This window comes from Cebus imitator, unplaced genomic scaffold (assembly GCF_001604975.1).
Source record: "Cebus imitator isolate Cc_AM_T3 unplaced genomic scaffold, Cebus_imitator-1.0 Scaffold218, whole genome shotgun sequence".
Taxonomy (NCBI): domain Eukaryota; kingdom Metazoa; phylum Chordata; class Mammalia; order Primates; family Cebidae; genus Cebus; species Cebus imitator.
In genome coordinates, this window is record NW_016107533.1 from 2,693,070 (window position 1) to 2,705,025 (window position 11,956).

The window sequence follows — 11,956 nt, forward strand, 5'->3', positions numbered from 1 at the left end:
GGGTTCAGGCAATTCTCCTGCCTCAGCCTCCTGAGTAGCTGGGATTACAGGCACGCACCACCATGCCCAGCTAATGTTTTGTATTTTTAGTAGAGACGGGGTTTCACCATGTTGACCAGGATGGTCTCGATCTCTTAACCTCATGATCCACCCGCCTCGGCCTCCCAAAGTGCTGGGATTACAGGCTTGAGCCACCGCGCCCGGCTACATTTTTTCTTTTCAAAGATGGGGTTTCACCATGATGGCCAGGCTGGTCTTGAACTCCTGACCTCAGGTGATCCACCCGCCTCGGCCTTCCAAAGTGCTGGGATTACAGGCGTGAGCCACCGCGCCCGGCTGATATTTTGTATTTTTAGTAGAGACAGGGTTTCACCATGTTAGCCAAGATGGTCTTGACATCCTGACTTCGTGATTCACCTGCCTTGGCCTCCCAAAGTGCTGGGATTACAGGCGTGAGCCACCGCACTGGCTGTCATGAATTCTAATATTAAAAAAACCTGCTTTTATTGTCACAGGCTGGTAAGGTAGGTGATTTACCAGCTATAACTGGTTAAATTATTTAAGAACTATGAAATTAAGGTTTCATCTAAGAGTCACAACTTTTAACAGTAAGTAGCTAGATACTAAAAAGGAATGAACTTTTTTTTTTGAGATGGAGTGCAATGGCATGGTCTTGGCTCATTACAACCTCCGCCTCCTGAGTTCAAGCAATTCTCCTGCCTCAGCCTCCTGAGTAGCTGGGATTACAGTCACCTGCCACCACGCCCAGCTAATTTTTGTTATTTTTAGTAGAGACAGGGTTTCGCCATGTTGGTTAAGCTGGTCTTGAATTCGACCTCAGGTGATCCACCTGCCTCAGCCTCCCAAGGTGCTGGGATTGAAGGTGTGAGCCACCACACCTGGCCGGGAGGAACCTTTGAAATACTACTTTATGATTAGAAAGTTGCCAGCGTTGGGAAAAACAAGGAATGCTGCTGCTATTATAGATTGTTAAAGTAACACACAGTCCAGCAATCAAAAATGCAGACTCAAAACTGAGAAAAGTGGAGTGGAAGGATGGGGGCATGCTCTGCTCTGGTTGGGACTCAAAGTGAGGAAGGCAGAAGACAATGGACAGAAGAGCTGGGCTGGGTTGAGCATGGGTTCTAGAACAGGAAAAGCTGATCAGTATCTTGTGAACTGCCAGCATGGAAACCACTGCATTGATCAGCAACACAAATGGTGGGGGAGGTTCTAGAATAGGGATAGTTTCTGACTACTCGTTGCTCTCCAGAGGTGGCTACAACAGGGTTTGGTTGAATTGTTACCCAGGCTGAAGTGCAGTGACATGCTCAAGGCTCACTCCAACCTCCACCTCCTAGGCTCAAGCCATTGTCCTGCCTCAGCCCCTCCATTAGCTGGGACTAGAGGTACGAACCACCACATCCAGCTAATAGTTTTTTTGGAGAGATGTGGTTTTCCCATGTTGATCTTGAACTCCTGACTTCAAGTGATCTGCCTGCCTCAGCTTTCCAAAGTGTTGGGATTACAGGAGTGAGCCACCAAGCCTAGCCCTTGATGTTTTTCATACTATGGGTTATGATCCATTAGTCACTCATGAGCATATCAGGATACACAGTAGGTGAGGATACAAATTTTGTGAAACTTTTCTTTTGGTATATATGTGTTTGTAGGTCAAAATGTCTTTCTTACTGTTTTGAAAGCCACAGGTTTAGAGAGCTGGGAGGACAGGAGCTCTCCCAGTTCCTAATTGCCCCAAATGCCTCATATTAATCATAGTAGAGCAAAAATGGGGAAAAAAAAAAAGAACCACACACTTCAATATCTACCAACAACAGTACCACAGAGAAATTCACATTGTTAATTAAAGTATATAATGTAAATATGGTATTGAAAGTATAAAAATTAAAGGCTTATGAAAAACTCAAGAAGGGTCAAAAGGCTATATAAGCAAGTAGTATACAGATTGTTTCCTTAAAAGATAAATTTTAATATATAGAATAAAATCCAAGATGATTTTATTATTTTTCACTTTCCCAAAACTTGTGAGCATGAATGCTTCTGAATCTGACCAATAAAGTTTATATTTTGGTCCAAATACATTATTAGACTAACTTGTATGATCAAGTCCAGCTTGATTATCATAAATCATAGACGTTAACAATTTACTCTGAGAATCTGTTGCTAATATAGATGATGGATATCCAGTTTTTTCTTAGCTAAGAATTTACTCAACTTTAGCTCAGAACCAGATTCAAAATATCTTCTTTAAACAGCTGGTCATCATTTTAGGCTTAATCTAGGCAAATTATTTAATACTTTATTGAAGATCATACAAAACCTCCAAAATAAATAATGAAAAGAGTACGCAAAATCATTAGCCTCTGTGTGCAATACAGAAAATACATGTCAGTTCTGGACCAAAATAATTGCATTAAAATACAAAAGGTGATTGGAAGAATTAAAAGATTTGCCGTGACTGTTTTTGGTGGTCAGCTACAACAAGCCAACAACCCCCAGCTATTTTGGAAAGTGAAGGTGCGTCTTAATTTGCAGATAAAGAATGTCTTCGGTAGTTTAAAAAAATATAAACTCTAAAAAAGCTTGTGAATCATATACAAAAGCAGCTATTTGAGACCAAGGTTGAACACCAGAAATTGTGTTAGCACCACCAGCAAGTACAGGGTCCTCTGACTCTTCCGCCCTATCTTGTGCAGAATGCGGGCTTGAATGCTGTACACATGATTTATAGTTATAAAAATCGGCCTTGAGTACAGGGTTCCTGTAGGGTAGTCTTAAGCCCTAAGAGGCACCAAGCGGTTACAAAGGCTAGGTAACATTCTGGATCACAAGGTCCGACGATATAATAAATCTCGTGTTGCCTTATCAACTTTTTGCTGGTAGTCTTCCAATTTGTCAAGTATTTTCTGCGACAGCTATAAGAGGAAAGAAGGAAAACATTACAGAACAGCTCAACAATGGAAAAAGATTGAAGTTATTAATCACTTTGACTTCATCAAGTAGATTCCATCTAATAAAGATGTTAGCCTGTTAGCCACTCTGCTTCATAAAATCACCATTCAGTATAGGAGTCTCCTCTGTGACTCTACTGATAAAACTAAGCCTCTCTGTTACATACAACATCTCAATCTCATTTTCTAAGAATGGAAAATCATACCAATATTTCTAATAAAAGGATCACTAACTCTTTTCTCAGAACCAGAGATGCTGCATATAATTTAACTAGTTATTAGCTGCCAAGTGAAATATAGAACTAATATTTATTTTATTTTAGAGGCGAAGTTTCACTCTTGTTAACCAGGCTGGAATACAATGTTGTGATTTCAGCTCACTGAAACCTCCACCTCCCAGGTTCAAGCAATTCTCCTGCCTCAGCCTCCTGAGTAGCTGGAATTACAGGCATGTGCCACCACGCCCAGCAAATTTTGTATTTTTAGCAGAGATGGGGTGTCTTCATATTGGTCAGACTGGTCTCCAACTCCTGACCTCAGGTGATCCACCTGCCTTGGCCTCCCAAGGTGCTGGGATTATAGGCGTGGGCCACTGTGCCCAGCCTAGAACTAATATTTTAGATAGGCTCAGGAGGCACTCTATCTCATTGGTAAACAAGCCATCACTACAATTATTCTGAGCAGAGGAAACACTATTGTTTTTTATTTTAAGGCAAGCATATATGACTCCTGAGAAATGTTGCTGTATTTTTTTTTTTTGAGACAGTCTTGTTCTGCCATCCAGGCTGGAGTGCAGTGGTGCAATCTTGGCTCACTGCAACCTCTACCTGCTGGGTTCAAACAATTCTCCTGCCTCAGCTTCCCGGGTAGCTGGGATTACAGGTGCCCACCACCATGCCTGGCTAATTTTGTATATTATTAGTAGATACGGTGTTTCACCATGTTGGTTGGCAAAGCTGGTCTCCAACTCCTGACCTCAGGTGATCCACCTGCCTCAGCCTCCCAAATTGCTGAGATTACAGGCGTGAGCTACTGTGCCCGACCTATCACACTGTATTTCAAGTACCTGTTTACCCTGTAGGGTCTGCCCTACCAACTAAATGCTTTAAAGGATGGACTGACTGCATGCCATTTGTCTCTGCATAATTAACATTTATATAGTTTCTCTCTCTCTCTCTCTCTCTCTTTTTTTTTTTTTAAAGATGGGGTTTCACCATGATGGCCAGGCTGGTCTTGAACTCCTGACCTCAGGTGATCCACCCACCTTGACCTCCCAAAGTGCTAGGATTACAGACGTGAGCCACCGCGCCCGGTGGCTCATGCGTTTTCTTCACCATGTTGCTTAGATCCTTTGCCTTATCTATAAAGGGACTGGGCAGCTTAAGGGCCAAAAACGGGCTTTTGTGCTTCCTTTCTAATCCTGAGAACTGAAGATCAAGCTGCAAGGTATAACTGCTAGTGCGGGGGCTTACAGAAGACGTCTCATGAAAGGGCTGACTTACTGCGATGTTGTGACTGTTGGCACTGTTCTCTCCCAGAGCGTGGAGAAGCTGATCAATAGAGGAGTACGGAAGCCACACCAATGGGGCCGTTGCGGACAGTGGAAACTAAAAGGAAAATGTTTATTTGAAAACAGTCTGCAAAGTGTACCATTTCTTCTGGGTAGTTGCTTTCATAGGACTCTGTAAAATAAAATGCCCCCTTTTTGTTAAGACAGTCTTGCTCTGTCGCCCAGGTTGAGTGCTATGGCACGATCTCGGCTCACTGCAACCTCTACCTTCTGGGCTCAAGCGATTCTCATGCTTCAGCCTTTTGAGGAGCTGGACTACAGATGTGCACCACCACACCCGGCTAATTTTTTAATTTTTATTTTTAGTAGAGATAATGCTTTCACCATGTTGGCCAGGCTAGTCTTGAACTCCCAGCCTCAAGTGATCTACCCACCTTGGCCTCCCAAAGTAAGCCACTGTGACGGGCCAAATAAAATGCTTTTATTTCACAACAAGAAACTGTGTGTGTGTGCAGGTGCATGTACACAATGGAAACCCCCCTTTCTACAATTGGGAAACTTGTCATTTTCTCGGTTAAATTAAATATATTTAAAAATTCTTTTTTTTTTGTCTTTTTGATTTTTCCTTTTGTGGAGAATGGGGTCTCACTATATTGCCCAGGCAGGTCTTGAACTCCTGGGCTCAAGCTATCCTCTCACCTCTGCCTCCCTAAGAGCTAGGATTACAGGCATGAGCCACAGTGCCCGGCTATATTTAAAAATTCGTGTCATCTTTCTCTCTTTTTTTTTTTTTGAGACAGGGTCTCACTGTGTCATCCAGGCTGGAGTGTAGTGACAAGATCATAGCTCACTGTACCCTCAACTCCAGGGCTCATGTGATCCTCCCACATAGCTGGGACTACAGACATGCACCACTATGCCCAGCTAAGATTTTTCTGTTTTTTGTAGAGATAGGTTCTCATTATGTTGCCAAGGCTGGTCTTGAACCCCTGGGTTTAAACGAACCTCCCACTTTGACCTCCCAAAGTGCTAGGATTACAAGTGTGAGCTACTGCACCTGGCTGATTTCATGACGGTTGAAGAACCTGGTTCTGTAGTTAACTACACCTGTTTAGACCTGGCTATTCTATTGCATTTACCATCTGTGTGAGCCTGTTCTTTCAGGGGTTAAAAAAAAATAAAATTAAAACATTTCTTTGTAAGGCTGCTATAAGGATTAAGTAGAAAATGCTGGCCGGGCATGGTAGCTCATGCCTGTAATCCCAGCACTTTGGGAAGCCAAGGTGGGCAGATGACGAGGTCAGGCAGACCAGGCTGGTCAACATGGTGAAACCCTGTCTCTACTAAAAATACAAAAACTACCCAGGCGTGGTGGCACAATCCCAGCTACTTAGGAGGCTGAGGCAGAAGAATTGCTTGAACCCAGGAGATGGAGATTGCAGTGAGCCGAGATCATGCCCCTCCACCCCAGCCTGGGTGACAGAGCAAGAATCCGTCTAAAAAAAAAAAAAAAAAAAAAAAGAAAATGCTTGTAGAGACTTAACACAGTCCCGGTACACACATAATACCATTTTGTTTACCTCTCTCCATTGAATGCTAACTAATGCCACAATATTTTGATAGAGAAAGATGAAACTCCTATTTTATAAATGGGAGACTAGAGATTCCTAGAGTGTCAAGATTTAGTTGTATAACTATAGATAGTAAAGGTTCAATACACTAACATATAATTTGCTCTCAGATTCTCACCTTACAGAGCATGATAATAAAAAGAAATGCCTAGGTCAGGCGTGGTGGCTCACTTGAAGTTAGGAGTTCGAGACCAGCCTGGCCAAGATGGTGAAACCCCATCTCTACTAAAAACATAAAAATTAGCCGGGCGTGGTGACGGGCACCTGTAATCCCAGCTACTCAGGAGGCTGAGGCAGGAGAATTGCTTGAAGCCAGAAGGCAGAGGTTGCAGTGAGGCAAGATCGTGCCACTGCACTCTAACCTGGGTGACAGAGCAAGATTCTGTCTCAAATAAAATAAAATAAAATGTAAAATAAAGTTGGGTGTGGTGGCAAGTGCCTGCAATCGTAGCTACTCAGGAGGCTGGGGCAAGAGAATTGCTTGAACCCGGGAGGCAGAGGTTGTGGTGAGCGGAGGCTGCGCTCCAGCCCGGGTGAAAGAGCAAGACTCTGTCAAAAAAAAACAAAAAAAAAGAAACAAAAAAACCCACAAACAACAACAACAGAAATGCCTATACAGATGTTCCTCAACTTATGGTGGGCTTGTTTTCCAATAAAACTATCATCAGTTGAAAATATCGTAAGTTGAAAATGCATATAATACACCTAACCTAATGAACATCATGGGTTAGTCTAGCCTACTTAAGCATGCTCAGGACACTTAACATTAACCTATAAGTTGGGCAAAATCATATAACAAAAAGCCTACTTTATAATACACTGTTGAATATCTCATTAATTTATTGAATACTGTACTGCAAGTCAAACTCTGAATGGTTGTATGAATATTTTAAAGTATGGTTTCTCATAAATGTTCATCACTTTCAAACCATCGTAAAGTTGAAAAATCATTAAGTCAACCCAGACCATTGTAAATTGGGGATTGTTTGTATATGCCTACCTCAATTCCAAAGTATTGATGTCCTTTTCCCAATACAGCATCCACATATTCTGACACCAAATCCACAGCTTCTTCTAAAAGGTCATAGTTCAAGTACAAACGAAGCAATTCAGCAGCATCAACCTTCTGTGAAAAGTCAATGATTAAGAATATGTATCTGGCCGGGCGCGGTGGCTCAAGCCTGTAATCCCAGCACTTTGGGAGGCCGAGGTGGGTGGATCACGACGTCAAGAGATCGAGACCATCCTGGTCAACATGGTGAAACCCTGTCTCTACTAAAAATACAAAAATTAGCTGGGCATGATGGCGCATGCCTGTAATCCCAGCTACTGAGGAGGTTGAGGCAGAAGAATTGCCTGAACCCAGGAGGCGGAGGTAGCGGTGAGCCGAGATCGCGCCATTGCACTCCAGCCTGGGTAACAAGAGTGAAACTCCGTCTCAAAAAAAAAAAAAAAAAAAAAAAAAAAAAAAAAAAAAAAAAAAAAAAAAAAAAAAAAAAAAAAAAAGATGTATCTATTTCCCTTTTATTTGGGTACTGACCAAAAGAATATTGAGTGGCTGATGCCCTAACGTTTGTATTTCTCAAAATAATTAAACCAGTGCCTTGGCTTACTCATCTGTATCTTAGTATAACAGCTGATAACAAGTTTGGGGAGTTAGGAAAAAAAAAAAAAGTTGAATTCCCAAGAGGCGTTACCTCTAGGCACTTTAGGAGGCTCTCTCTGTTGTTAAATAGCCTTCTTCCCTTCTTTTGTGACCTAAGATGTATTTTAACTTTTCTCCACTTCAGTTTCCACAGGTGTAAAGTCAATAAATTTTTCCTGAATACTAAAGTGACAATATAGTCACATAATAAGAACTATACAAATGACAAATGCAAAAGAAGTTCAAATAATCAATAACTTCAAATCTGAAGTCTCTATTTGGAAGAGCTCTATTAATTAAGTATGCTTTCTATATTCTGATTTGATCACAATCTTACCTTTATCATCTTAGCTGCCTTCCCTACTTATTTATTTTTTTTGAGACAGAGTCTTGCTCTGTTGCCCAGGCTGGAGTGCAATGGCATGATCTTGGCTTATTGCAACCTCCACCCACTGGGTTCAAGCGATTCTCCTGCCTCAGCCTCGAGAGTAGCTAGGATTACAGGCACCCACCACTGTGCCCGGCTAATTCTTGTATTTTTACTAGAGACGGGGTTTCACCATGTTGGCCAGGTTGATTTTGAACTCCTGACCTCAGGTGATCCACCTGCCATGGCCTCCCAAAGTGCTGGGACTATAGGTGTGAGCCACCGTGCCCGGCCGTTTTTGATTTTTAATAGGTGAAACAGTGGGAGTGGAGAAGGAACCAATCTGAAACTAGCTGTGCTCAATTCATTGTAAATACCATGGCACTCAGACGAGCCATATTGTTATATTATTTGAAAAGTACTCCACCCACTTCTGAGAATTTTTGAGTTATGAATAGTAAATCCTATGTATAAACTTATTGTTCAGTGAATATAACAGTAGTCATTAACCTAATTACTAACATATGAAACTTCAAATCTAAACACACAGTACTACTGTGGAAATGAAATCAAATTGTTCTTACAGTTTTAGCTACGAAGAAAAGCTTTCCAAAGTATATAAGTCAACATGTTCCCATAAGTTATCACTTCATCTTTTTCTTTATATATTTTTAAATTTAAACAGAGATGGGGTCTCCCTATGTTGCCCAAGCTGGTCTTGAACTCCTGAGCTCAAGCCATCCTCCCCTGTTGGCCTCCCAAAGTATGGGAACGACAGGTGTGAGCCACTGCAACCAGTCCATCTTTTTCCTTTTTTTTTCTTGAGACAGAATTTCACTCTTGTTGCCTAGGCTGGAGTGCAATGGCACAATCTTGGCTCACTGCAATCTCCACCTCATGGGTTCAAGTGATTCTCCTGCCTCAGCCTCCTGAGTAGCTGGGATTACAGGCATGTGCCACCACACCCAGCTGATTTTTTTTTTTTTTTTTGAGACAGAGACTTGCTCTGTCGCCAGGTGCCAGGCTGGAGTGCAGTGGCGCAATCTCAGCTCACTGCAACCTCCGCCTCCCGGGTTCAAGCAATTTTCCTGCCTTAGCCTCCCGAGTAGCTGCAACTACAGGTGTGCGCCACTAATTTTTGTATTTTAGTAGAGACAGGGTTTCACCATGTTGGCTGGGAAGGTCTCCATCTCTTGACCTCATGATCCGCCTGCCTTGGCCTCCTAAAGTGTTGGGAGGCATGAGCCACTGTGCCCAGCCTGATTTTGTATTCTTAGTAGAGATGGGGTTTCTCTATGTTGGTCAGGCTGGTCTTGAACTCCCAACCTCAGGTTATCCACCCACCTCAGCCTCCCAAAGTGCTGGGACTACAGGTGTGAGATATCACACGCCTGGCCTCTTTTTAGTCATCTCATGAAGTTATCTAGAATGATAAAGAGTAAAGGTTATGATCCACTTACCTTGTAGCTGTTTATAAGCCAATTAGGCAGAGGCACTCCATGAGATAAGAGCTTGTTGATTACACAGTGGTGATACAAGTTATTCTGGACTTTGTACCTTTCCAGGTAAGTTGATAATAGTCGCCATGCTTCATCTGTAGCACTTGAAAAAACAAAAAATGACTAATAAGTTTCACATTCTTAAGAGCTATTTAGAATACCATTCGAAGCATGTATTTACAAGAAAACATTTTTTTGAGACAGGGTCTTGCTCTGTCACCCAGGCTGGAGTGCAATGGTGTGATTTCAGCTCACTGCAGCCTCAGCTCCAGATTCTCCCATTTCAGCTTCCTGAGTAGCTGGGAATACAGGCATGGGCTACCACGCCTGGCTAATTTTGTTTAAATTTTGTAGAGACAAGGACTTGCTATGTTGCCTGAGCTGGTATTGAACTCCTGAGCTAAAGTGATCCTCCTGCCTCATCCTCACAAAGTGTTGGGATTACAGGCGGGAGTTACCATGCCTGGCCTTACAAGGAAAACTTTAGAAATTCACAACTGAATCAATAATATAGCTACACGGGAACAAATATTATTTGGGCTAATGTGACTTAGGGGGATAGTAATAGAAACTAGGTAACTTGGGTTCACATATTCCTCTCCCACTAATTACGTATTTGTTTGGCTATGAATATATATAATTCATTTAACTCCTTTCTTTCTGTATTTCTAAAACAGGAAACTGGTTCAGAACACTGGATCTCAAACTTGATCAAGCATTAGAATTACACAGAAGTTCTAACTCAGAAGACTAGGGTGATGTCTCATAATCTGTATTTTAATAAGTTATTCTGATGTGCTACGTTAGAGGTTGAAAACCAATGTCAGCAAACTTCCAAATTCTAAAATGCTATCATGCTAAAGTGCTAAGCTGTATAATACAAAGTGCAAATGCAGTTCAGAAAGGGAAGTTTACTGAGGGTTTGGGATGTTAGAGAAGGTTTCTGAAGAAGCTGAAGTATATTTACATCGATAGTAAGTGGATGCACTGGGGAAGTATATGAACAGAGGAAATCTGAGGAAGGTATTGGGCCGGGTGTGGTGGCTCATGCCTGTAATCCCAGTACTTTGGGAGGCCGAGGTGGATGGATTACGAGGTCAGGAGTTCAAGACCAGTCTGACCAACATGGTGAAACCCTGTCTCCACTAAAAATACAAAAATTAGCTGGGCATGGTGTCATGAACCTGTAGTCCCAGCTACTCAGGAGGCTGAGGCAGGCGAAGTATTTGAGCCTGGGAGACAGAGGTTGCAGTGAGCGGAGATTGCGCCACTGCCCTCCAGCCTGGGCATCAGAGTGAGACTCTGTCTCAAAAAAAAAAAAACAAACAAATAAAGTATTGTGGATGATGGGTGACAGACTGCTGAACAGCAGCTGGAGACAAGCTGTAAGAGGACACTGTGATGAAACCATGCAGGACTGCTCAAGGGAAGAAATGGGAGAAAAGGAAGTAACATTCTGAAACCAAGTAAATATAGATTTTTGCCTGTAAGAGTACCTTTTCCTGATGATATGATACAGTAAGTCTTTGAGGAGGGGAAAACAGAGGAGACATTTCATACGCAAAGACATCCTAGTTTGGACAATAAATGACATGATGTTGCCCTAATTATAAACTTTCCAGCCCCTACAAAAACTTAGCCAAAAAGAATGAAAAAAGTGAAATGATCTATGTAGGATAATTTTATCAGAAAAAGATGGCTACAGCTTTGAGAAAAAGGAAAAACCACCCAGGGTTGGAGGAACACTAGGGCTGTACCTAGACTCCTTAGTGGTGATGACAGATGAGAGCTGATTGGCTGCTAGCCAGGCCCAGGCTTCTCCTTGTGCTGCCTCTCCTCCAAATTGCAATTTGATGCATCTGGAATGAAAACGGTTCCACACTTGAAAACTAAACGCTGAAATGTACCACCTTATTTTGCTACTAAAATTAAAGAGGTGAGATGACAACTTCATCTCTATTGCTGAATTCACTATTGGAGTATTGGCTCTTCTCTTCCTCAAGTCACACAACTGAATACCTACAAGGACATGAGTAAGCATTAAGAGATAATTTAGCCAGGCATGGTGGCTCACACCTGTAATCCCAGCACTTTGGGAGGCCGAGGCAGGTGGATCACGAGGTCAAGAGATCGAGACCATCCTGGTCAACATGGTGACACCCCGTCTCTATACAAAAAATCAGCTGGGCATGGTGGCGCGTGCCTGTAATCCCAGCTACCCAGGAGGCTGAGGCAGGAGAATTGCCTGAACCCAGGAGGCGGAGGTTGTGGTGAGCCGAGATCGCGCCATTGCACTCCAGCCTGGGTAACGAGAGCGAAACTCCGTCTCAAA

The 11,956-nt window shown here is 42.5% G+C and overlaps 1 protein-coding gene across 1 annotated transcript in view; it reads right to left on the reverse strand.

The window, feature by feature from the left end:
- Nucleotides 1–1,841: 1,841 nt before the first annotated feature.
- The window catches only part of NUP160 (nucleoporin 160), a 67,296-nt gene continuing 57,181 nt past the window's right edge, over nt 1,842–11,956 (reverse strand). The window contains exons 34-38 of the mRNA XM_037746030.1: nt 11,382–11,483; nt 9,586–9,727; nt 7,114–7,239; nt 4,475–4,579; nt 1,842–2,936 (exon numbers count right to left, since the gene is read on the reverse strand). Coding sequence (XP_037601958.1) covers nt 2,847–2,936; nt 4,475–4,579; nt 7,114–7,239; nt 9,586–9,727; nt 11,382–11,483 — 565 coding nt within the window. The 3' untranslated portion in view covers nt 1,842–2,846. The remainder of the gene's footprint in view (nt 2,937–4,474; nt 4,580–7,113; nt 7,240–9,585; nt 9,728–11,381; nt 11,484–11,956) is intronic.